General features: G+C 43.6%; 2 protein-coding genes across 2 annotated transcripts in view; both read right to left on the bottom strand.

Moving 5' to 3' along the window:
* The window catches only part of LOC132395728 (ras association domain-containing protein 8-like), a 251,896-nt gene extending 242,022 nt beyond the window's left edge, over positions 1-9,874 (bottom strand). Inside the window, exon 1 of the mRNA XM_059972685.1 lies at positions 9,576-9,874. The gene's annotated coding sequence lies outside the window, so the exon portion shown is untranslated. The remainder of the gene's footprint in view (positions 1-9,575) is intronic.
* Positions 9,875-15,374: 5,500 nt separating this feature from the next.
* Positions 15,375-27,380, bottom strand: part of LOC132395182 (general transcription factor II-I repeat domain-containing protein 2-like) — a 34,060-nt gene continuing 22,054 nt past the window's right edge. The window contains exons 2-3 of the mRNA XM_059971476.1: positions 15,746-16,514; positions 15,375-15,660 (exon numbers count right to left, since the gene is read on the bottom strand). Of these exons, the coding sequence (XP_059827459.1) occupies positions 15,750-16,514 (765 nt within the window). The 3' untranslated portion in view covers positions 15,375-15,660; positions 15,746-15,749. The remainder of the gene's footprint in view (positions 15,661-15,745; positions 16,515-27,380) is intronic.

The raw sequence follows: 27,380 nt of genomic DNA, 5'->3' as shown, positions 1-27,380 counted from the left end.
TGGGGTCTGCATTTCATCAAGGGTGAATTTGCATTTGGACAGTTCACTTGCAATGTGAACTGTATGGGCTGTTGTAATGTTAAAACCACAAGACAGATTAGATCTACTGATAAGGTGAGGAAGGTCAATCAACACATCTTAATTGATCCATTCAGAACTGACCCTGTTGACCTTCCATTGCTACAGATGATCAATTGCAGGCTTTTTGACTTCGCCTAAGATCTTCAGTTGCCATGTGTAAGATCACTCCTAGAGTAAAGCACTTCCTTCAGACATAAACAATGATTGTTAAATTGCTGCATTTACTCGTTCTAAAAATGAGAAATTCTGTAAGTGCTGGAAATACAAAGCAACAAAATGCTGGAGGAACTCAGCAGGTCAGGCAGCATCTATGGAAATGAATAAACAGTCAACCTTTTGGGCTGAGACTCTTCGGTCCAAAATATTGACTGTTTATTCATTTCCATAGATGTAGCCTGACCAGCTGAGTCCCTCCAGCATTCTGTATGCAAAGCTTGCTCTAGGTAACCTGCAGCTTAATATTCTGGGTGACCCTTTCCCCCTCTCTGTTGTGTGGCACAGCTGGTAGAGCTACACACACATGACACATGTTTTGAATCCTGATCTTTGGAGCTTGTGCCATGTGTCCACACAGGTTTCCTTGGGTTCAGTTTTCACACTTTTTCGAAAGATGCGCAAGTTGGTAAGTTAATTGGCTGAAGATTTCCTCCAGTATTTTCTGGGGAGAAATATGGGATGAGTGTAGGATCAGTGTCGATGGTCTGTATGGACTTGATGGACAAAAAGAACGTTTCCAAATCCTGTGGCTCATTTATCCATCCCTGTTGTCTCTCTCCTCCCATAACTTGCTAGGGAACAGAACTGAGGATCTGTTCAAGAAGCAGTATGATGATGGCATGAACCTTAAATTCTCCTTCTGGTAAAAAAAAACACCTTCCCCTTCCTTCTTGTTCTATTCCCCACTCTGGCCTCCTACCTCTTCACCTCCCCCTGGTGCCCCTCCTCCTTCCCTTTCTCCCATGGTCCACTCCTATCAGATTTCTTCTTCTCCATCCCTTTATCTTTCTTCTCCTGGCTTCACCTATCATCTTCTAGCTATCATCCTTCCTCTCTCCCCACTTTTTCATTCTGGAATCTTCTCCCTTCCTTTTCAGTCCTGAAGAAGGTTCTCAGCCTGAAACGCCAACTGTTTACTCTCTTCCATAGGTGCTGCCTGGCCTGACAAGTTCCTCCAGCATTTTGTGTGTTTTGCTTTGGATTTCCAGCATCTGCAGAATCTCTTGTGCTAAAAGAAGTACAATGCTAGCTACTGAAAAAAGATTAAAAGGTCTTTAAAGATCACCTGTATATTGAAACAGAGTGAAATGCATTGTTTTGCATCAAGTCAAATCAGTGAGGATTGTGCTGGGCAGCCTGCAAATGCCACTACACTTCCGTTGCCAACATAGCTTACCCACAACTCACTCACCTAACCGTGGATTTTTGGAAGGTGGGGGTACCTGCAGCACATGGAGGAAAGGCAAGTTGTCATAATGACGTAAGCAATTATGGTCTTTCACCATAATTGTTGTTGGCAAATTTTTCTGCGGAAGTGGTTTGCCATTGCCTTCTTCTGCGCAGTGTCTTTACAAGACTGGTAACCCCAGCCATTATCAATATGCTTCAGAGATTGTCCGCCTGGCGGCAGTGGTCACATAACCAGGACTTGTGATCTGCACCGGCTGCTCATACGACCATCCACCACCTGGTCCCATGGCTTCATGTGACCCTGATCAGGGGGATAAGCAGGTGCTACACCTTGCCCAAGGGTGACCTGCAGGCTACAGAGGGAAGGAGCATCTTACATCCACTTTGGTAGAGATATATCTCCACCCCATTGAGGCATAACAAGGTAAAAATGTATGGAGTGCAAAATACAGCTACAGAGACAGGGCAGTGCAGGTAAAGAATATGATGCAAGATCAAATCGAGGTATCTTGTGAAATTAAGATTTCATCTTATCAATTTTAAATTCTTATAACGGCAGGGTTGATCCTGGTGATGTGTGTTTTCAGTCCAGTGTATCTCCTGCCTCGTGGAAGAGGGGAGAAGAGAGAATATCTGGGGGTGGGTGGAATCTTTGATTATACTGACTGCTTTATTGAGGCAATGAGAAGTGTAGATAGAACAGGAATTTCAGGACACACTAAACGTCATAAAGCCAGAGACCTAACGTAGTGCGGGAACAAGATCTACAATCAACCTGGTAATGATCGGCTCAAAGCCCCTACATCTGCATTATCCATGTTTCACTTCGCTCTGGTGCTGCCTGACCTGCTGAACGATTCCCCGAACTTCTATTTTTATTACAATGTTGATTGGTCCAGGTAGTCAAAGCAATTTAGTGAAAAGCAAATTAATTGAAATGCCAATCACATTCCGCAAACGATTGGTGATGATCATTAAATGGAATGATTTTATATTAAACACTAGAAAGTCTGCTGGAAATCCAGAGCAACACACACACATGAAGTCAGCAGATCAGGCAGCATGTGTTGAAATGAACACAGTCAATGTTTTGAACCGAGACCCCTTGACAGGACTGGAAAAGGAAGTGGAAGATGCCAGAATAAAGAGGTGGGAGGAGGGGGAAGATGAATAGCTAGAAGGTGAGGGTAAAAAAAGATAAAGGGCTGGAGAGGAAGGGGATAAATTATCAAAAACCTTGAGGAGGCCCTTATCAGGGGCCTCAAGAATTCAATTGCCCAATTCACAGCAGGAGATTAAAGTTATCATAATCTGTCCTGATGAAGGGCTTCGGCCAAAAACCTTGACTGTTCACCCTTTTCCATAGATGCTGCCTGGCCTGCTGAGTTCCTCCAGCATTTTGTGTGTTGCTTGGATTCCAGCACCTGCAGGTTTTCTCTTGCTTGATAATCATTTGCAAGTCTTTAGTGATGACATTTTGATGCAAAAATCGTATGGTAATTTCTGAAGCAATTGTAAAAACTACAGGGCATGACTGAGTAAAGTCAGCAAAAAAAAAGGTAATGATTAAGGAATAAATTTACACTTCTACATGACTCATGGAATTTATTAGGGGAAAATGAATGCCATGTCAAAATCTGTTCAACCTGTCTGTTTTGATGCTTTCTAACAACCCAGGAGAATGTTGATAACACACTGGGCTCAACATGTTTAGCTCCAATAGCTATTATCATATGAAGGACACTTAGAGATAATCATGCTACATCGAGGGTAAAACATACAAGACAAAATATTCCTTTCAACGTTGTTATCAAGGGTGTATAGTACGCATGGTCTGCGGGGGAGAGGGGAGGGTTGTGTCACAGAGGCACAGCTCTGTTTGTGGCTGCCTCGTTGCCATGGTGATCTTATCCTGACCTTGTGTCCTGTCTGTGTAGAGATTGCTCACTCTTCCTGAGACTGGGTGGGGTTCCCATGACCTTCCCAAAAAACTGTGCATTAGGAAGTTAACTGGCCACTCTAGGTTTCCTCTGGTATAGGTGAGTGGAGAGCTAAGGACAAGTGAGAAGAGAATAGGTTACAGGGAAATAGCGGGCTATAGTATTTATGGGAGCTCTCCTGGGGGCTGCCACAGACTTGATGGGCTGAATAGACTCTTAATATCAAAGGGAAGTTATGTAATGTGAGAAAAGTATTACCGAATAGGTCCACACATGAATCAAAGGTGTACCCGGCAATTTTTGGGAGGCTGGGCAGGTAGGTAGGTGCTGCTCTCCGAGGATGGAGATACCTTTATTTATGTATTTTATTGAATACAGTGCAGAATAGTACAATTTACAATGACCAATTAACCTACCAACCTTTGGACTGTGGGAGGAAACTGGAGCACCCAGAGGAACCCCACTTAGTCACGGGCAGGATGTACAAGCTCTTTACAGACAGTGGGGGGAATTGAACCAGGGTTGCTGGTACTGTAAGGTGTTGTGCTAACAAGCTAACAAGTACTCTGCTGTGCTGCCCGAAATTTAGGGGATGGACCATTGGAAAGGGGGTGGTACTTAAAGGGTCAAGGAATGGTTTTGAGTTTCCAGGGTGTGATAAGGGCTGGCACCGGGCGTGTGGGGAAGGGTGTAGAAATTAAAGGAAAGTTAAACAAGCCCCCAGAAGTGAGCTAGAACCTTGTCGGGCAGGGTCCCGTCGTGTCCTCAGAAAACAACCTCACACACACTCTGAAGGTCTTTTTACACTCGTGCTTCAACATGTGTGAATGAAATTTTGTTTATCAAAATTCAAACTATTTAGAATAAAAGATATATATACAAAAAACGAAACAGTGAAAACCTTTGCATTCCCAGTTGATGTATTCAGTACTGTTTACTTTGTTGCATGCTCAATATTTTAGTAGTATTTGAGTGATATTGTAAATATATTGTTTGAGTCAGCATTCTTGTTCATTTAAGTAACTCATTACACCTTATATGTATAAATATGCAAATTGCATATGACATCACACTACCACGTGATACACACTCACCTCATTTAAAATGAAGACTCACATTCCCAGCTCTTGATTTCCTTTGAATTAGTTTAATGTTTTGAATCTACAAAGCATAACACACTTATTTTCTTTTCAAACCATAGTACCATAGGCACTCATGCAGCCCACTGGAATGACAAACCATTTCAAAGTTTGAGTGGCATTCCCATCTGACTCAACCCCTCCCTGTGTGGAAGCAGAGGAGCCGACACTGTGGTCCTTTCCTACAGAGCTTTAGCTTCAGTGCGTCCCTCAGCAAGCACTCCTGAAGCCGAGACTGTGTTAGTTGGCCGGATTTCCTTCAGGACATGTCACTGTGCTTGAAGACCAGCAAGTTTCAGGCAGACCAACGGGCGTCTTTCATCGAGCGAACGACCTTCCAGCAACATTCGATGTCTGTCTTGGTGTGCGTCCCTTGAAGCAGCCCGTAAATCAGTCTTTTATTATGCAGCTGCTGGAGGTAAACTGAGACAAGGGCCCTCACACCTGTCTCCGCATCCACAGTCTGCAAAGGGGTGGATGACCCGTGGGGATGGAGATCCCAGGCTAGGTGTGGATTACTTGCTGGTGGGAAGCCATTGTTTACATCACTGCTCCACCATCTCTATTCACATTAGATAAACTGAGAACTCAAAAGGAAGATTGCAGACTTATCAATAGTCTTCAAAGTTCCACCACTTTTCACTGCTACTGAAATTAATAGGTTTCAATAGGAAAAATTACTAAAAGTACGCATAGCCTACAATTCTTTACAAGGAACACAACGTCTGCCATTTAAGCATAAGTCCAAAAGATATAGGAGCAGAATTGGTCCATCTGACCCATCGAGTCTGTTCTGCCATTTCATCATGCCCCGCTCTCCTGTATCCCTTCATGTCCTGAATAATCAATAATCTACCTCGACCTTAAATATACCCAATGACTTGGCCCCTGCAGCTGCCAGTGACAACGTACTCCACAGATTCACCACTCATTGGCTAATCCTGAATGTGAATATGGTGAATTTCTTACATTACAACTTTTCTAAGACTTCATATTAGTTGTAATAAACTTGGGATATTCTGAGGTTCTCAGAATGAGAACCTCATCAATATGAGAACCTTGCGTATGAGGTTCCTCTGTAATCTTTATCTTTCTAAACGCTACAGAGCCTGAATTTTGTTGAGCGGAGAAGACAAATTGTTCATTAATTGTACAGGGTGGATATTTCCGGAGAAACAAGCCTGTGATCACTTACTGGAACAGCTGTGAGATGTTGACTCTTTTTTTACAGGCAACATAATATGTTTTGAGTTTGCCAAATTAATGACATTAATTAGCGGATGGGGGAAGCAGTTAGGGTAAATATGGACCTGGCCTGTGAACTAACAATCACTTTGACCCTCTTCCCAATGTCCTGTGAAACTCTTCATTGGAGACAGTATACCAAAGGCTTATTTCCGAGTTTCGCCTGCTTGTAGCTCTGACTGGTAGATCACTAACACGGTACTGTGCAAAAAGACTTAAGCACACACACATAACTAAGACCTTTGCACAGTACTGTATTTGTTAACATAGAGTGCAGAGCAAGTCTGTAAATTTGAATGTTGGGAATGGTGAGGGCGGAGCACTGTGGGGGGGGTGGGGTGGATTTGGGACAGGTGGCAGAGAAGGACTGCCAGGGGCAGAAATTGATGTGGGTGCAGACACATCCAGCCCTGAGATGTCAGGCAAGGTCATTTGATTCCAAACAATTGGTTTATTGATCATTACAGAATGTCTCTCTGGTACTTCCGACTCCCTCCCCTCTCCTTTCCCCTTTTTCCCCCAACCATGATTCCCCCCTCCCTTATTTTTCTATCAAGAGTTAGGCTTGGTTCCTCATGACTTATCTCCCTTTGATCCCACCCTCAAGCTAACACTTCTCCCACCCCAAATGTCCTCCCTTACCCCGGTCATTCAGCACATGGCCAACGGTGCAGAGCTGCCTCACGGGAGTGAAAAGATCTCTGTTCAGAGAGTAGCCCTGCCTCTGCCACTCCCCACAAATTCAGGGCACAATCCTGTCTGCTCGCTCAAGTTCCTGAAGCCGCGTTTGTCTTGTACTCAAAGTGCTGCCGTTTCTCGCCAAACACAGCAGTCAATAAGGAGAAAAATGTTCTGCCATGATTCCTGGTCTGACCTTTACTGCAATGTCTGCTGGCCATTCAACTTTAGATTTGTTTAATTAAGTGTCCTTGACGCGAAACATTAACAGATACTGCCTAGCATACTAAGTGTTTCTAGCACTTTCTGTTTTTATTTCACATATACGAAGTTTGCATCATTTTCATTTGATTGTTGTGTCATTCCGGCAGGAACAGTATATTGGCTGGGAACAAGTAATTGTTTTCCGGAGCTGTCTGACCCAAAGGGCATTTCATTCCCTCCAAACGTCCCTTCCTTCAGCCCAATCAAATATGGGTATCTTCTCCAGTGGCTCCAAGTTCATCTGGAGCAGATGGTCATGGTCTGAAGGGCTTAAACTTTAATCTGACCCCACCACTGGCTAAGCTACAGTACAGGATAAGCTACTTCAGGGAGGACCTCCCAGCAGAGTGAGATGTGATTTGGAAAGCGGCAAGAAATCCAGTTGGGGGACGCTGCAAATGACGATAAGCAGGCATGGCTGGTGTGTAAACCTGGAAATGTGTGCCCATCTCTCCTGAAAGGCTCTTTGGAGAGCAAAGAGGGGCTGACCCAAACAGGGTATTGACTGGTTTTATCAGAACGTAAGCAAATAAGCAAAGGAAGCTGCTCACTCCCTTATTCCTGTCCGACATTCACGGATGGTCTCTGACCTCTGCACCACTTCCCTGCAGTAACCTCGAATCTTTCCTTTCCCTCAATATCTTAAAGAAAAAGCCAATCAACCTTTCCTCTGGATGTACTCACATTCCCCTTGGGTAGAGATTGACTATCCTCTGGGTAAAGAAATTTCTCCTCATCTCAGTCTGAGTAGCCAATCCATTATTTTCAGACAACCAGGCCCAACCTCCATTATGCTTCCTCATGTAACTAAATTTTAACTCCCTCCTCTGGATTTAGATGACCTTCATTGTTTCAGCCTTGAAGCCTACTGTGTCAACAGATATAGGCAAGTTTTCCAGGAAAATTCACTGTCTCAGGGTAAAATTGCCATTCTTATGGCTGTGACTAAATCCCGAGATTTTCTACACATCAACACTGCAGAAGAAATGCAATATTTCAGGAAGATGGCTCACTGCCAGCTTCTGTACAGGATTTACAGATGGACAATGTATCTTGAGCCACAGGGCAATCCTGATCCCCAAAACTGAATTAAAATAGAGGGCGGAGGCAAACGACATAAACCCACACAATACAGAGAGGTACCCCTGTGTAAACACACACAGTACAGTGAGAGATCCCTGTGTAAATACACACAGTACAGAGAGATTACCCCTGTGTAAACACAAACAGTACAGTGAGAGACCCCTGTGTAAACACACACAGTACAGAGAGATACCCTGTGTATACTCACACAGAACAGAGAGACCCCTGTGTAAACACACACAGAACAGAGATACCCCTGTGTAAACACACACAGTACAGAGAGATACCCCTGTGTATACTCACACAGAACAGAGAGATACCCCTGTGTAAACACACACAGTACAGAGAGACCCCTGCGTAAACACACACAGTACAGAGAGATTACCCCTGTGTATACACACACAGAACAGAGATACCCCTGTGTAAACACATACAGTAGAGTGAGACCCCTGTGTAAACACACACACAGAATAGAGATACCCCTGTGAAAACACACACAGTACAGTGAGAGACCTCTGTGTAAACACACACAGAACAAAGAGATGCCCCTGTGTAAACACACACAGTACAGAGAGATACCCCTGTGTAAACACACATGGAACAGAGAGATACCCCTGTGTAAACACACACGGTACAGTGAGAGACCCCTGTGTAAACACACACAGAACAGAGAGATACCCCTGTGTATACACACACAGAACAGAGAGATACCCCTGTGTATACACACACAGGACAGAGAGATACCCCTGTGTAAACACACACAGTACAGTGAGAGACCCCTGTGTAAACACACACAGAAGAGAGATACCCCTGTGTATACACACACAGACAGAGAGATACCCCTGTGTAAACACACACAGTACAGTGAGACCCCTGTGTAAACACACACACAGAATAGAGAGATACCCCTATGCCCACAGCCTAAAGGTAGAGAAATTGCTTCATTTTGTTTTCCCCTTTATCGCTTGCTAAGGCACATAAATAAAGTTCAGATGGACCTTCTCACTTGAACCAATCAACTGATGTTCACTTTATTCTTAAATAGACAATCCCACAAGCACCAACCCCTTTTCCTCTGTTTGAGCTGAACCATTCTTCACCCTGCAGCCCAATGGAGCAGTGTATGATTCAGTCTGTGCTCCTCTACCTCCCGACTATGCGCAGCATTCGCTCTGCCTCCTCCCACTTCTCACTCAGCCTGTGCTTCTCATTAAATCTACGTTGCGTTCAGCTTGTGTCTCACCGTGTTCTTGTTGCAGTACACGTCGACAGTCCAGTCAGCAATTTCACGTGTCACATGTAAAATACTGGAGGAACTCAATAGGTCAGGCGGCATCTATGAAAATGAATAAACAGTTGACACTTCAGGCCGAGACCTTCTCCCAGTCCTGAAAAGTTGACTGTTTTTTCATTTGCATAGATGCTACCTGACCTGAGCTCCCCCAGCTTTATCTGTGTGTTAACTTCGGGTTTGCAGCACCTGCAGAATTTCTCATGTCTATCATACATGTCGCTGCAACTCCAACAGCTCCTTTACAACCTTGTTAAGCACTTTATAAGAAAACTAAATCCTAAACATTTTGCAGTGATCCAAATATTGGCAATATTTTCAGATGTACAATGAAAAATGCCTTTCCAGTCGGGAGTCTGAAATCCCATTCGGCCCGAACCTTGTAAATCAATGGGATGCTTTTTAGCAAGAACAGATTTTTTAGAATGACATGCTGTCTGTACTTACCGGGCGTGCTGGGAGTCCCAGGAGAGTCCTCTTCACAGTGTTAGGCTATCCAGCCAGTGAACTGACAGGGCTCCACTTGAAGGTCTGGCTCTGTGACGGGGTCCTTCTCTGTGTGACTGCAGCGTGGCACAACTGTTCCACACTGACTGCTGCCATGTACCCTCGATGCAGCAGAGAGAATCCTGGGCTGCAGTCATGAGCAGCCTCCTCATTCACTATCGCCTCGGCTCTCCCTGCTCGGTGCAGCAATGTGGCTCCTATGGAGCTGACATTTAGTGAAGAGAGAACTATCTGAACTAAATGCCTGTTGTGTCTGCGACTGGAGCTGAGGTTGGTTTGCTGGCTCAAAGCCAGTTGCACGCATTCAATCCAGTGACAGTAGTGGGTTGGCCCGCGAGAGTAATTAGCAGGAATTACAGATTGAGAGCACTTCCTTCTGCAGCCTAAACAGGAATAAACGGCCTTAACCCATTAAGTACTCTGACTGTGCTTTATCAGTAAAATGAGGTGGACAATCTATTGCATTCATTAACCCTTTCTATGCTGAACCATTCGCCCACACTGTAGGAAGATTAAAGATGCCTTCTCGGGATAGATATGAGCCTGATTTAGGGGCCTGGGACCAAGAAGAACAAGGGGTAGAGCTCTTCAGAACTGACATGAGCAATTTCTTCATGTTGAAGGTGGTGAATCTTTGGAAGCCTCCGTGAGCTCATTTGTTGTTTCAGTTCTACAGTTAGATAAGCTTCTGGAAATTAGGGGAACCAGAAATTGGAATTATTATGGCAAGAAGGAGTAGATCTGGCGAGAGCATCCTGCAACGAGTCACCAAGCTCCAGTGCCATTCCGCTGAATGGATGTGTGGAGAACAACAAAAATGGTAAAAATCAAAATTAGAAATGGAGATGTTGAATATCTAAAAACAAGCAGAACATGCTGGTGGAGGCTTTTCAACCGGAAGCATCCACTGACTCTGTTTCTCTGCCACAGATGAACACTGACGTGCTGAGTGTTTCCAGCACTTATGGATTTCATTGCAAGGGAGTGTAATATTGACGGAGACCGGCCCCCATCTTGCTAAATAGCAAAGCAGGTTTGTAGGGCCAGATGAATTACTCCTGCTTCTGTGTCTTAAGTTATGTGAACCGAGGAGTGGCCACGGGATTGCTTTCAGTTGGTCAAGGACTTATCAGAAGATCTGAACGAGTACGCTAGGATGTTACGGACTTTATATCATTCAGTTTTCCTCAACGAGAAGCCCTGGATGAAGAAAGAGGGCCAGATCAGTGGTGTCCAGCTCTGGCAACCAAGTAAAGTACAAGAGGTCCAGGTACAATCGCCAGAAAGCCATCTCACATATGAAGTGGCAATTTCAGATCAAGCTTGAATCACCAAAGCTGTGGCAGAGTTTAAAATCTAATATCTCCGACAGTGATACCAAGTGACATTGTGACAACTTGGTTTCAGTTCAATACCTTTTATGCTTGCTTAACCATCAAAACACGGAGGCGCCTTCACAAACTCCGACAGCCCAACCCCCAGCGACCCTATGATTGCAGTCTCTGTGGCTGACACGAGAGCATCTTTTAGGATGGTGAACCCACGGAGAGCATCTGGCCCAGACGGGGTACCTGCAGAATATTGAAGACCTGTGCTAATTGACTGGTGGAGTGTTTATTGATGTCTTTAACCCCTCGCTGTGGTAGCCTGAGGTATCCGCCTGCTTCAAGCAGGCTTCAATTGTACCGGTGCCCCAAAACCACATGGTAACCTGCCTCAATGACTATCATCCAGCAGCGCTTACATCAGCGATGATGTAAGTTCTGAGAGGTTGGTCATAAAGCATATCAACGCCCACCTAAGGACCAACTTAGATCCACTCCAATTTGCCTACTGTCCCAACAGGTTGAAAGCAGATGCCATTTCATTGGCTCTTCGCTCAGCCCTGGAACACCTGGATAGTGAAGATGCACACATCAGGATGCTCTTCAATGACTGCAGCTCGGCATTCAGCACTATCGTAAGCTCGAAACTGATCGATAAGCTCCAAGACCTAGGCCTCAGTACCTGCATTTGGATGCTCAGTTTCCTCACTTGCAGACTCCAGTCAGCTCAGAATGGCAACAATGTCTCCTCCATGGTCTCCATCAGCATGGGTGCACCACAAGGCTGTGTGCTTAGCCCCCCGCTCTGCTCACTTTACACTTACGACTGTCAGGCTATGTACAGCTCCAATGCCGTATTTAAGTTTGCAGGTGACAGCACTGTTGCTAACAGAATCAAAGGTGGTGATGAATCAGCATATCGGAGGGAGATTAAAAATCTGGCCGAGTAGTGCCACAACAGCCTCTTACTCAGCGTCAGCAAGATTAAGGAGCTGCTTGTTGACTACAGGTGGAGGAAACCAGAAGTCCGTGAGCCAGTCCTCATCGGGGGTTCAGAGGTGGTACAGAGAAGCAACTTTAAAATCCTCAGCATTATCATTTCAGGGGGATCTATTCTGGGTCCAGCACACAACTGCCATTGCAAAGTGCTACAGCCACACCTCTACTTTCTCAGCTGTTAGTGAAGGTTTGGCTTGTCACATAGAACTTTGACAAACTTCTGTAGGTGCGCAGTGGAGAGTCTACTGACTGGTTGAATCACAGTCTGGTATGGAAATACCAATGCCCTTGAACATGGAAACAGCCCAGTCCATCACGGGTAAAACTTCCCCACCATTGAGCACATCATCCAGTGTGGCTGCAGGAAGGCAGCATCCATCATCAGGGACCCCCCCCCCCATTCAGGCCATGCTCGCTTCTCGCTGCTTCCATCAGTAAGGAGATATAGGAACCTCAGGTCCCACACCACCAGGTTCAGGTACAGTTATTATCCCTCAACCATCAAGCTCCTGAACCAGCATGGATAACTTCACTCACTCCAAGACTGAACTGATTCCACAACCTATGGACTCACTCTCAAGGCCTATTCATTTCATATTCTCAATATTTATTGCTTGTTTTGTTATTACTTTGCTTTTTCTTTTTGCATTTTCACTTTGTTGTTTTTGCACACTGGTTGTTAGTCTGTCATTGAGTGTGGTTTTTCATTAAATCTATTGTGTTTCTTTGTACTTACTGTGAATGCCTGCAAGAAGATGAATCTGGGGGTAGTATGTGGTGACCTGCATGTACTTTGATATTAAATTTTGTTGAACCCTAAACTTATGCGCATTGGAAAAGCTTACAATTAATTTTAATAGAACCCGATCCGCCTATTTCACGAGATAGCTGGTTTATTATGCCGCACTTTGTAGGTGATAAAAAATTCACATCTGATCCAGAAGCTCAAGGCACATTCCAAAGATTGAAGCACAAAATGCAGACTGGCAGTCCAGTACAACCCAAAGACTTCAGCTATTATCCTGGGCAGTACCATTGAAATAAACTGGTCATTATTTCATTACTGTTTCTCGGAACTTGCTGTGGGGCAGCTGCATGCAGCTACTGCATTTACTTCATAGGAAGTCCCTCAGAATTGAGGATGCAGTCTGCATCTGCTGTTTCCCTTGTTTTTCTATTTTATTTCCTCTCCTGTTTTGGGGGTTCTAATGGAAGTGATGACTCTTCCACAGTTGGAGCAGGAGGTCCTTAATGGGACAGCTGGTTGGCTGGTTTGTGATGTGTTTCGTTTCTTCTGCTGTGTCTGTGTGCCCCCAACACATGACCTCAAGGTCCACAATCATCACAGTTGCCTTCAGTAACAGACTAAGACAACTGCACTGCTCTGAAGAGTGCTACATGAGGTCACTCTTACGCTCGGGCATTAGGCTCTATAATGAGTCAACCTATAGCTGTTAGACTGGTTAAGATAACTTATTTTTTGTTTATTCTTCTTACTTCTCATCTAAAATTTATATCTGTGAACTTGTAATGTTACTGTGACACTGTAATTTCTCTTTGGGATCAATAAAGTATATATCTATCTATCTTCTTCTCCACTCTGAACGGTTATGGGTCTGCTGTCCTGGTCAATGCTTCCTTCAGGAAGGACCGGACACTGCTGGAGAAGGTACAGTGAAGACTCATCAGGATTTTGCCTGGTGTTTCAGTAATGAGGAGAGATTGGAAATCACGGGTCTGATTTCCCTGGACATAAAGAAGACAAGAACGGGCCATGGTTGAGGTATATAAAATCATGAGAGGTGCAGAATGTGGAATGGAAAAGGAGAGAACCAGAAGGAGTGGGAGATTACCAGAGACGTGGGAGAAATCGATGTTCATGCAGTCAGGTTCCAGAGTACCCAGATGGAATAAGCGATCTTATCCTGTTTGGGTGGTCTCCAACCTGGCAAAATTTTTACTGTTTATTCCTCCCCATAGACACTGCCTGACCTGCTGAATTTTTCCAGCACATTGCATGCGTTACTCAAGATCACCGACATCTCCTGCATTAACGATAACAATATGGTCTGTTCTGTGCTGTCCTCTATCTGTTTAAGCACAGATTGATATTTCTTCAATTTGGCATTAACGTCAGTGGAAGATCACCATTGCTGTATGAGGAAAAAAAAGCTCAACAAACATTAACACCCATAGAAATATTTTCCATGGACTGGAATGGGGGATGTAAACTACAGCTATTGAAATGCTAAATATTTCAGCGCCCTTCTTTAATATGAATCATGAATTTGCATCTGAATAGGTGCAAATGATGCAATTAACCTTCTTGCACAGCTTCTGGTATCTCATTGTGGTGAGGTGGGAGGTTGTGGGTGCTTGCAGATATCTGGGCTCTTTGAGTCAGAGCTATTGAACACCTGACAATTCACAGCCTGGTTCTGATGTCCTTGTGAGATTCATAGGGTCATACTCAGCACAAAAAGTAGGCCCAATACCTGCATATTGAAATCTCCCATGATTATCAACAACATTGCTCTTTTGACTTGCTTTTTCTATCTCCCATTGTAATTTCTAACCCATATCCTGGCTACTATTCAGAGGCCTACACGCAAGTCTTCTTACACTTGCAGTCTCTTACCTCAACCCACAACCTTGCAGTGTCTTACCTCAACCTACATCTTCCAATCCCATGTCACCTCTTTCTAAGGATTTGATTTCATTTTTTCCCAGTAGAGCACCCCACCTCCTCTGCCTGCCTGCCTGTCCTTTCATTACAGTGTGTATCCTTGGATGTTACGCTCCCAACTGTGATCTTCTTTCGACCACAACTCAGCGAAGCCCACAACATCATACCTTGCCAATCAGTAACTGCGCTACAGGATCATCTACCTTATTCCGTAAACTGCATGCACTCAAACATAACACTTTCAGTCCTGTATTGATCACTCTTTTGATTCCCTGCCTCCGTTACACTTTAACTCATCACACTGACTGAAATTTTGCCCTATCATCTGCTTGTCCTTCCTCACAGTCTCACTACACACAGCATCTAGTTATATACCAACTGCCCCATCCTCAGCCCTATCACTCCGGTTCTCATGCCCAGCATGTGACGTGAGATTTGTTAACTTAGCAGCAGCAATTCAAGCAATACATAATCTAGCAGAGAGAGACAGAAAAGTAATAATAATAATAATAATAAAAAATAAAATATAATAATAAATAAACAAGTAAATCAATTAAGTATATTTAATAGATTATTTAAAAATGTGCAAAAACAGAAATACCGTATATTAAAAAAAGTGAGGTAGTGTCTAAAGCAGGGGTCAGCAACCTTTACCACTGAAAGAGCCACTTGGACCCGTTTTCCACAGAAAAGAAAACACTGGGAGCCGCAAAACCCGTTTGACATTTAAAATGAAATAACACTGCATACAACGTTTTTTTTGCCTTTATGCTATGTATAAACAAACTATAATGTGTTGCATTTATGAAATTGATGAACTCCTGCAGAGAAAACGAAATTACATTTCTGCATGCAACAAAAACATTTTGAACTCCGAAAAAAAGACGTTGGGTTGAAAGTTACTTTTAAGTAAAATATTCAATGTCTATTTGAGTCCTTCTTGTATTTATGAAAAACGCCGAACTTAAATTTTCCGCCAGCAGCAAACCAAAAATAACGTCAGCCAGCTGTCATCCTGAAAAATGAAAGGACTATTTCACTGAACAATGAAAAAATATGAATATAAGTAAAATAATAGGCAATTAAAATATTTATCATACTTGGTTAATGGGATTTCTGCTCCTGGACCTCAGCGCACAGCGTCTGCACATCAGGGCTGTATGATGTCACCTTCATCTTTACACAGGATCGCAAGCTGTCATCTGTGAGGTTTTCAATATCACTCCATTTGTGTTTCTGAGCAAGAACGGCCTTCTGACGGGCAACATCTTCAAGGTCTGCTGTCAAGCGTCTAAACTTGGACACCCATATGTCTTTGTCGGCTATGTCGGCCAGTTCCATCTCAAGATCAGGTTGACTCACACCTGCCAATGCAGTCGTATTCAGTAGGGAAGGATCGATGCTTAAGGGAGTGACCGGGAAGGATAATGTGTTTTTTTCCTCTCTGAACTCACAGAAGCGTTTCCCAAACGATGTTTGCATTGCGATGATTGCAGAATGTAAATACTCCGAAATTATCATGTCGTGACCTTGTTTGAACTCTCTCAAATTGGGGAAGTGAGACAAAGTGCCTTTCTGTAAATCTCTGGCAAGCACTGTCAACTTGCGCTCGAATGCCAAAACATCCTCCAACATGTGCAGGGCTGTACGTCCTTTCCCCTGAAGAGCTGTGTTCAGCGTGTTCAGGTGCGCTGTCATGTCTACCATGAAGTGTAGCTTTTCCAGCCACTCTGGCTGTTCCAGCTCAGGAAAGGTGAGCCCTTTGCTGCCCAGGAAAGTTTTCACTTCTTCCAGACACGCGACAAAGCGTTTCAGCACCTTCCGTCTGGACAGCCAGCGATAAAAACACGTTGTAGCGGTGTCAGTAAACTGCAGTCAAAGATAGCTTTATTCGAACTAAACAGCCTTGCTTTTAAGCCTCCCTCAACCCAGCCCCCATGGACGCAGATGCTGCAAAAGACGCGTACTCACAAACCCCCGTAGGCTATCTCCCTTAGCCGGAATGCTGGCTAATTGTGAGCCGTTTCGGATGTGGCAGGAAATGTGTCGCTACACTTAGGTTGTACAAGATCACCATAATTACATTTCAAAAGCTAACAAACTAACATAAAATACATTTTAATTAAATACTGACCAATTATTTCCCAAAGCCACAGGGAGCCGCAGCACAGAGGTGAAAGAGCCACAAATGGCTCGGGAGCCGCAGGTTGCCGACCCCCGGTCTAAAGGTTCAATGTCCATTTAGGAATTGGATGGCAGAGGGGAAGAAGCTGTTCCTGAATCACTGAGTGTGTGCCTTCAGGCTTCTGTATCTCCTACCTGATGGTAGCAGTGAGAAAAGGGCATGCCCTGGGTTCTGGAGGTCTTTAATAATGGATGCTGCCTTTCTGAGACACTGCTCTAAAGATGTCCTGGGTACTTTGTAGGCTAGTGCCCAAGATGGAGCTGACTAGATTTACAACCTTCTGCAGCTTCTTTCGGCCCACAAAGATATTGGTCCCCGTTGGGTTCAGGTGTAACGTGTCCTTTTTGTACAGGTCACACCTTCCGCGTCTGAAGACCTGTCCCCCCTGTACCAATTCCTCGGCCACACATTCATCTGCCAAATCACCCTATTCTTGCCCTCTGTGGCTCATGGCACAGGCAGCAACCCAGAGATTACTTCCCTGGAGCTCCTGCTTTTCAGCTTTCTATCTGACTCTCTACCTTTTCTCTTCAGAACCCCCTCCTTTTTTCTACCTATGTTGTTGGTATCAACACTGTAGATACTACGATTTCCAGCTTTCATTCTTTAGAACGGTGTTGATCTGATCTGAGATAACCTTGATTCTGACACCTGGGAGCCAACATACCATCTGGACGTCTCTTTCACATCTACAGAATCAGCTGTCTGCTCCTCTAATTATGAAATCCCCTGTCACTATTGCACTCATCTTCTCCATGACTCTTCCCTTCTGAGCCACACACTCAGTGCTGGAGACTTCCCTGGTAGGTTGACCAAAGCACCCTCCCAACCGTCTCCAAAGTGGCATACTTACTATCGAGGAAAATGGCCTGAGGGTACTCTGCACTGGCTGACTATTCCCTTTCCCTGTCCGGACAGTCACCCAGGTAACCAGCTGTCTTTTGCTACTTAGGGATGACTACCTCCCTGTGGCTCCGACCTTTCATCTCCTGATTTTCCTATATGAGAAAAAGGTCATTGAGTTGCAACTTTTGTTCTTTAACAGGGTCTCAAATGAGCTCAGTGCACTCCATGCAGGTGTAGTTACCAGGGAGACTGTAGGCCTCTCAAAGTCCCCACACCACTAACTCTGGACCCATTGTCAGCACTCTAACTATGTGCTAACAGAAAAAAACTTACTAAATATTTACACCTCCGCCTCTTCTCACCTAAGCCTCACCAATCTAACACTGTCCAGTCACACAATGACCACTCCACTTACATATCCTTTCCTTTTATTGGCCCCTGCCAAGTGTCTAATAACACTGGACAACAATTTTGTTCGAAAGTGTTACATAGAAAAATAGAAAACCTACAGCACAATACAGGCCCTTCGGCCCACAAAGTTGTGCTGAACATGGCCCTACCTTAGAAATTACTAGGGTTACACATAGCCCTCTATTTTTTTCTAAGCTCCATGTACCTATCCGAAAGTCTCTTAAAGACCGTATAACCATATAACAATTACAGCACGGAAACAGGCCATCTTGGCCCTTCTAGTCTGTGCCGAACGCTTACTGCCACCTAGTCCCACTGGCCCGCACTCAGCCCATAACCCTCCATTCCTTTCCTGTCCATATACCTATCCAATTTTACTTTAAATGACAAAATTGAACTTGGCTCTACCACTTCTACTGGAAGCTCGTTCCACGTTAAAAGTTGTTTCCTCAGAATTTTTTTTTGTTAATGATAGACCACTTGAAGCTGGACACAAATATAATTTCAGACTACCTGTATCATGTAGGAACTTGGAGAAACAATAAGGTAACTTTTATTGAATATAATGTGTTTAATTGCATAATGATGCTTTGCATCTAAGCATTCAACAGTGCTAAAAATGTTTTGTTGATGATTTTCATTTGTACTCAGTGTCAGAGACTTCTCACTTAAATATCCAACAATAATCAGCCAACATTGATAGAATCCTGTTGCCCTGGCACCATAACTCCTCGACTGCAATGTCCTGGTGAAACCTTTCACCATGCTCCTCACTGACAGTGCCAGGGAGTCTAAATGGGAATGCAGAAGATGCAGAAGTGACACGTTACACTTCATAGTTTTGTATGCTTGAAGCACGTTGTCAACCAGCTGCATGTGGTTTGGAGTTCTGTAAAATTTTCAACATCCTTGAATACCTTCCATGCGATTTTCTTCAGTCCCATTAGAAGTTCTTCAAATTGCCTGGTATTGACGACCTGATTGATTTGTGGACCAACAAAAATGCCTTCCTTGACCTTGGCATCAGTTATTCAGGGAAACATCTTTCATAGAATATTGAAATTCCTCACGGCAATGTTTGTGGGTGGTGACAGCAGATTCCATCCTTGATGTCTCGAACCCAATAATTCTGTTTTTGCCTTTGGCAAATCCAAGTCTCTGACCAGGTCAGTTAATTCAGAGTGAGTTATCAGATGAGGCTCAGTCAACATAAAGGGGTCAAAACTATATCAGCATTAGTGTCATTTTCCATTGATGCTCATGCATCATGGCAAGTAACAGCCTGTCACGTATCTCTTGCCATATCATTGGGACAGTGAGCAGCATTGACTTCCAAGTACCTCTGAGCCAAGCTCTAAGATCGACAGTGCATGTTGCACTACAAATATGAGGAGCCTGGCCTTCGTCTTGGTCATCAATTTAACACCCAAATTAGAACTTACTATCTTTCTTTATACAAGGTGTCATGAATAAACTCTTTTAAGACTTCATATTGAAATAAAACTAGAGGACCTTTTTTTTTTATCAAAGACAAAGGTTTTTCTCTAAGTAAGAACTAGAATTCAATTGTAGAAAAGGTGGGACAGCAGAAACCTGACTGGTTGAGGACTAAACCAATCAGGAGAGATAGACAATAAATACCACCAGACTAGACGTGAGCAAGCACCATCCCTGATGAAGATGCAGAGTTTGTTATCGAAATGTTGGTTAAGATCGATACCTGTACCCGGTGGGAAGTCTGAGAAAAATTTATTTGTCATATACGCCAGGAATTTTTCAAGAGGAGTCATGCTCTGTCTTTGAGATTTAAGCACAAACTTGCCACAAATATAACAGAAAGAATTGTGGCTGTTGTAGCATCGGCAAGACATTTTGCTGTTGCACATACTCCTGAAAATACAAATACTTGTGTCTCGACCAATTGCGTATGCAGTATAAAAATACAAAGAAAACCGCACAGATCTAATACTGTACTAATAAGGTAGTGGCAATTCTGAAGCAACACTATACAAACAACATTAGAATCCCCCCAACCCTGTATCTTATACATAGCAGCTAAAAATGTAAGCGAATACATCTCATCTAAGATGTCTACTACTTCTTTAGTACAAGCGTGCTGAACCCCCGAACGGAGACTGAACATTCACATTATGCGGTTACGTGCACAATCGGTCATGATACAATAAAGTTAGACAAAAGGTACGTTTCAGCAGAACATTTACACGATATTGTCTGGTAGTTAAATTACAGGAAGACAGACCTACTTGGCCGGTGAGGAACTTTGCAAGCCACGCTATCCAGTGTCGAGTTCTTTACTCGTGAAAATCTAAACCATCCACATGTAAAACATGTCAAATTACTGATATTCTCGAGTTGCCAACAAGGGTCAGGATGAAGGGTCTCGGTCAGAAACGTCCGCCGTGCTTCTCCTTATAGATGCTGCCTGGCCTGCTGTGTTCCACCAGCATTTTGTCTGTGTTGTTCAAGTATTTATCTAGATGACTTTTAAATGTTTCTGCTAATGTGCCTCAACCACTATTTCTGGCAGCTCTTTCCAAATCTGTCCCCCACTTTCCCCAATGTCTGATTTTAAACCTTGCCCTTCTGTTTTAGCACCCCTTCCCTGGGAAAAAGACTATGTGCTTTCAGCCTGTGTATGTGCTTCATGATGTTAGATATCTCGATCATGTCACCCCTCAATCTTCTACATTCCAAGGAATAAAACGTTAGTCTACACAACCCCTTTTTGTAACTCAGACCCCCTAAGACCAGAAAGCATCCAGGTAAATCCTTCCTAAAACACGCTGAACAAAACTGAACACAATACTCCAAGTACAACCTCATCAGTGTCTTGTACAACTGTATCATAACTGCTGTACTCCGTGCCCAATATAGGAACTGCCTGGTGCCATGACAACCTCTCATTCAATGTCAGCACGACCGAGGAGCTTATTATTGACTTCAGGAGGATGAAACCAGAGGTCCATGAGACAGTCCTCATCAGAGGATCGGAGGGTTCTTTTGGGTTCTTCTCTCTGCTGGGAGAAGGTACAAGAACCCACACTTACACTTAGAAGTACTCACACTTCTAGCTTCAGGAACAGTTATTACCCCTCAGTCATCAGGATTGGATTGGAGAACTTCACTCAACTTCACTTCCCCCGGCATTGAAATATTCCCACAATGTCCATTGAGAATAGGGGAGATTCAAACAAGGGGCCATGAGTTGAGAGTTAAGGGACAAAAGTTTAGGGGTAGCATGAGGGGGAATTTCTTTACTCAGAGAGTGGTAGCTGTGTGAAATGAGCTTCCAGTAGAAGTCGTAGAGGCAGGTTCGATATTGTCATTTAAAGTAAAATTAGATAGGTATATGGACAGGAAAGGAATGAAGGGTTATGGGCTGAGTGCAGGTCGGTGGGACTAGGTGAAAATAAGCATTCGGCATGGACTAGAAGGGCCGAGATGGCCTGTTTCCATGCTGTAATTGTTATACGGTTATATGGTTAATGCATAGTCTCATGTTCTCAATACTTATTGCTTATTTATTGATTATTATTTATTTCTTTTTGTATTTGCACAGTTTATTGTCTTTTGCACACTGGTTGAATGTCCAGGTTGGTGCAGTCTGCCTTTGATTCTATTATGGTTCTCATTCTATGATGGATTTATTGAGTATGCCCACAAGAAAATGAATCTCAGGGTTGTATATATGTACTTTGATAATAAATTTACTTGGAGCTTTGAACTGTTCTACCTATCTTGTCTCCTATGCTCAGTGCCCTGTATTGGAATAATGACGCTTGCTCGTCAGAGTTGACTCACTCGGCTGAATGGTCTGTTTCCCTGATGTAAGTTTCGATGACTCACTTGATCCTCTTGCCTCTTTTATTTTTGCTCTTTTCCCTCTGGCAGGTCACATCTGTGCCGTTACTCCATCCAACAATTCAGCAAAGAATCATCAGCTTTGTCTTTCATATTGATTCTGGGTGCCTTTCAGCATTGTCATGCCATCATGAAGTCATAGAGCAGTATTGCTCCGAAAGAGGCACTTTGATCTCCAGAACCATTCCAATTTTCTTGTCCATCTAAACCCATCTCATTTGCCCACATTGGCATAGTATCCTTCTATACCTTATCTACTGTCTAAATACCTTATCTACTTCCTGTCTAAATTTCTCTTAAATGAACATAGATCATTATGGCACAGTATGAGCCCTTTGACCCATGATGACTGCCATGTCTTACCTACTCTAAGATCAATCTAATCCTTAACTCCTACTCAGCCCTCCATTTTTTTATCACCCACGTGCCCATCTAAGAATCTCTTAAATGTCCCTAATGTATCGGCCTTTACCACCACTCTCTGTGTGAAAATCGTAGCTCTGACATCCCTTCTATGCTCTTCTCTAATCACTTTAAAATTATGCCCCCTGGATTATCACCCTGGGAAAAAGTCTCTGGCTATTGCAGGTAGCATCCTGATAAATCTCCTCTGCACCCTCTCTAAACTTCCACATCCATCCTAATGCAGGTAGCATCCTGATAAATCTCCTCTGCACCCTCTCTAAACTTCCACATCCATCCTATAAATTGCATCTGATTCCTCCACCTTCTCTGGACTTGGAGGTAATCAGAAACAGTAGGAAGGATACTTGTAGGACTGAATCGCCTGCTGGTTTGGGTTAATTCAGGTTCACCGACTGGAAGAGTTCCAGGGAATTAGATGATGCATGATTAGAAATAATTTAGATAATGGGGAGTTTTCTTCCAGGGGATGGTGGGGCTTTGGTAGCAGCTGTGAGTCAGCCCGTGTGGACGTGGGTGGTGACACATTGCCTGCTTACAAAGGGCAGCTGGCACAGTGTTTGGCTGCACCAGTGACCACTTAGTGTACAAGGGCGATGGATTAATGGCTAAAGTGCATGCAGTAAATGTAATCTCCTGGATTAGTTCTGACGACCGAGGGAGTTGGCGAGGAACCTTTGATCCTCCTCAGCACAGGGTCAGATTTAGAATCTGAATCAGATTTAATATCGTTGGCATATGTGATGAAATTTGTTGTTACGTAGCAGCAGTACATTGCAATACACGAACTGTAAATTACAGTGAGAAGTATATATATTTAAAAAGTTAAATTAAGTAAATAGTGCAAATAAAGAAAAACTACTGCGGGGTTCGACGTTCATTCAGAAATCGGATGGCAGTGGGGAAGGTGCTTTCAGGCTCCTGTACCTCATTCTCGATGGTGCCAATGAGGAGAGGGCTTGTCCGGGGTGACGTGGATCCTTAATGATCGATGTCATTTTCATAGTTTTCTTTCACTGCTCTCTCAGGTTACGTGAGCACTCAGGGAGAAGGGAAAGAGGGTGGTGGGGGTGGAGGGGTGTGTGGTTAGGAAAGTATTAGCAGAAATCTCTAATTATAAAACTACTACCGTCCTGAGTCAGACTGGTCTGTTCCTGTCCCTGGTCCTTGTTGTAACATCTGGATGGATGGGTTAGGCTGTCAGGGTGCAAGGGTTTACGTGAGGGAGAGGGAGCTAATCACTTCAAACGTTGCTTTGCCCTCCAGAGGTATGAGTACTGCTGTGACAATGGCAATAGGAGCTGTCAGTACTGCTCACTGGGCCTCCCGTAGGCCGGACGGACTCTTTCTCCTTCATTTCTTCACTGATGTCCTTCCTTCTAGCAATTCCCGGCTGGATTTCTGCTCCTTTCCTCCTTCCTTTCCAGACCCGGTGAAGGGTCTCAGCCCGAAACGTCGACTACTCATTCACTTCCATGGATACCACCTGACCTACTGAGTTCCCCCAGAAGTTAGTGTGGATTTCTGCTTCATTCCTTACAGCCAGCACCTTGATCCATTTACAGTGTGGCAGATACACCCAGTGGCCGCTTTATTAGGTACTGCTGTACATCTGCTCATTATCTCATCAGCCAATCACGTGGCAGCAACTCAATGCATAAAAACATGCAGACAAGGCCAAGAAGTTCAGTTGCTGATCAGGCCAAACATCAGAATGGTGAAGAAATGGGATCTAAGTGAATTTGACCCTGGAATGATTGTAGATGCCATAAGACCATAAGACATAGGAGCAGAATAAGGCAGTTCAGACTATTGAGTCTGCTTCACCATTCCACCATGGCTGATCCCGGATCACACCCAATCCCATACACCTGCCTTCTTGCCATATCTTTGACCTCTTGACCGATCAGGAAACTATCAACTTCCACTTTAAGTATACCCATGGACTTGGCCTCTACTCCAGTGTGTGGTGCAAAAATAAATTCCTCCTTTCCTCTGTTCTAAAAGGTCACCCTTCAATTTTGAGGCTGTGCCCTCTAGTTCTGGATACCCCCACCAGAGGAAACATCCTGTCTATGTCCACCCTGTCTAGTCCTTTCAACATCTGGCAGGTTTCAGTGAGATCCCCCCACAAGCCAGACGGGGTGGTTTGAGTATCTCAGAAGCTGCTGACCTCCTGGGATTTTCATGCACAACAGTCTCTGGAGTTCACTGAGACTGATGTGAAGGACAATAAACATCCAGTGAGTGGCAGTTCTGTGGGTGAAAATGTCTTGTTAATGAGAATGGCCAGATTGATTCAAACTGACAGGAAGGCAACAACAACTCAAATACCATGCATTACAACAGTGGTGTGCAGAAGATCATCTCCGAACGCATAACAGATGAAACCTTGAAGTGGATGGCATACGGTGGCAGGAGACCACGGACTGGCGGTACCTCATAAACTGACCAAACTGACCACTGAGTGTATAGTTCCAGTTTAACGCAGCCTTGGGGTGTGGAGAAGGCAAGGGACACCAACATATGGAAAACGCAGCAGATGTTCGAAATGTGAAGTATAAGCTGTCGGGCTGAAGGGTCTTGTCCTAAAACACCAGCTGTTCATTTCCTTCCATAGGTGCTTACTGAGTTCTTCCAGCTTCTAATTTGTTGCTCCAGATTCCAGCATTTTCAGTCTCTCGTGTCTCTAAAAACAGACAATGGTTGAAATGCTCAGCAGGTTAGGCAGCATTTGTGGAGAGAAGAACAGAGTTCATGTTTTAGATCCAGTTCTGTCCAATATGAAACCAGCCTCCCTCCATTGACTCTGTCCTGATGAAGGGTCTTGGCCCAAAACAACATCTGTTTGTTCATTTCCATGCATGCTGCCTGACCTGCTGAGTATTTCAAGCATTGTCTGTTTTTATTAAAGAATGAAAGATAATTTCCGAGGTTAACTCCTCTCGCCCAGCTTTATTTTTGGAATGAATATTTTATCTTGACTATGAATGTATCATTTATTCGTATGTGCTGTGCTGTATGACGTGGGTGATCATGGTCTTTCCCTAACCATAGTTGTTCTGAGCTGGTTTTGCTACAGAAGCTGTTTGCCATTGCCTTCTTCTGGACAGTGTCTTTACAAGACTAGTGACCCCAGGCATTATCAATACTCTTCAGTGATTGTCTGCCTGAAGTCAGTGGTCGCATAACCTGGACTTGTGATATGCACCAGCTGCTCATACCACCATCCCCCACCTCATCCCATAGCTTCACGTGACCCTGATCAGAGGTAGGGGGGAGGTGACTAATCAGGTACTACAGCTTGCCCAAGGATGACCTTATACCTCCTTTGGTAGAGAAATCCTGCCACCCACAATGATGTATAAATTTGTTATAACCAATAACGTTTAGCAGAAGTACATGCACTGTTGAATTGTGCCATCAAAATTTAGACTATTACCATAAATTTCTTACTTACCTCACCTAGTCTATGCAGAATTATGGTTTAATAAGAGCAGAAACTGTTGGAAACACCCAACAGGTCAGGCAGTGGAAAGAGATAAAGGGATGTATTTCAGAATGGGAATTGGAGAAGACAATTTACTTTAAATGGTAGAGAGGGTGGGGAGGGAGGAATTATCTCTAACGTAAGAGATTCTGCAGATCTTGACTAACACACAAGACTGCTGGAGGACTCTGCAGCAAGTCAGGCAGCATCTGTAGAGAGGAATAAACAGTCAATTTGGCAGAACAGACGCAATGGAACAGGTGGCTAACTCTGCTCCTGTTGCTTATGGTCTTTCAGACTGAGACACTTCATCAGACCCTTATCTCTAATAAGGTGGGACCAGGAGAAGAAAGGACTCAGTCCTAAACATTGCCTGTTTACTCTTTCCAATAGATGCTGCCTGGCCTGCTGAGTTCCTCCAGCATTTTGTGTCTGTTGCTTTGGATTTCCAGCTATCTAATAATAAAAAAATACTTTATTGATTGCAAATGGCAATTTCTTTTGTTACTGCAACATGTGCAGATTTAACTAACAATAAAGTACAGCATAATAATATACACAGTGATAATGTATCAATGTGCGATAATTTGCAATAATGTACTAATAAAACAGAGACTATTGAACTATGATGGGGGTTCTCCTGTTGCACTCCAGAAACTTGTCCATCACTCCTCTGTACTCTGACTCCTGCCCATCACTGAGTAATCAAAGAACGCCTGCAAGTGACAAGACTCAGATTTGTACTGAAAGTCTGATGTGTGCACTGTGAACAGAAATGGAGACAGGACAGTCTGCAGATTTCCTCATGTTTGTTGTGCAGGAAGGTTGTGTGCGAACTTGTTTCATTTTCAGTATTATGATGTTCTCAATCCTAGCAAGGTTCAGTTCCTCTTCCTTGTTCAGAAACTGATAAATTCTAATAGACAGTTATTGTGGTTGAGTGAAGTGAGTGTTTCTGCTTACCACAGTTATCAACACTCTAAGCTGAGAGAAGTAGATGAAAGACCATTTATGTAAAGTACATAATGGACGAGACTGGGTTTCTTCCTGTTCTGCCCGCTTCCAACAAATAATCAAAGCCAAAATCAAAGTACATTTATTATTGAAGGATGTACATTACGTAGAACCTTCAGATTCACCTCCTTACAGGCAGCCACAAAACAAAGAAACTCAATAGAACTGATTAAAAAAGACCTGATGTGCAGAAAAAAAACAAATTTTGCAAATAACAAAAACAAGCAAATAACTGAAGTTCACATCATACATTGATTTGTTACACCGTGTTATTCTTTCATTCAAAATGCAGGAAGTAAATCTGATCTGCAATTTTCTTTTAATAAAGAGAAATAATTATGCTATAATTAGCCTTTTGCCATCTTTTAAACTGAAAATACACTAACAGCTTGGAAAACTAAATTAGAGATAATTTATTGCAATGTTGACAGTCAGAATGCTTATTTAAGAAAACACTGTGACAAACTGGTGATTAATGTGAGAA

The sequence above is a fragment of the Hypanus sabinus genome, chromosome 6 (assembly GCF_030144855.1).
Source record: "Hypanus sabinus isolate sHypSab1 chromosome 6, sHypSab1.hap1, whole genome shotgun sequence".
NCBI lineage: Eukaryota > Metazoa > Chordata > Chondrichthyes > Myliobatiformes > Dasyatidae > Hypanus > Hypanus sabinus.
Note: the sequence above shows the minus strand (reverse complement) of the source record. Positions and strands in the feature narration are given on the sequence as shown.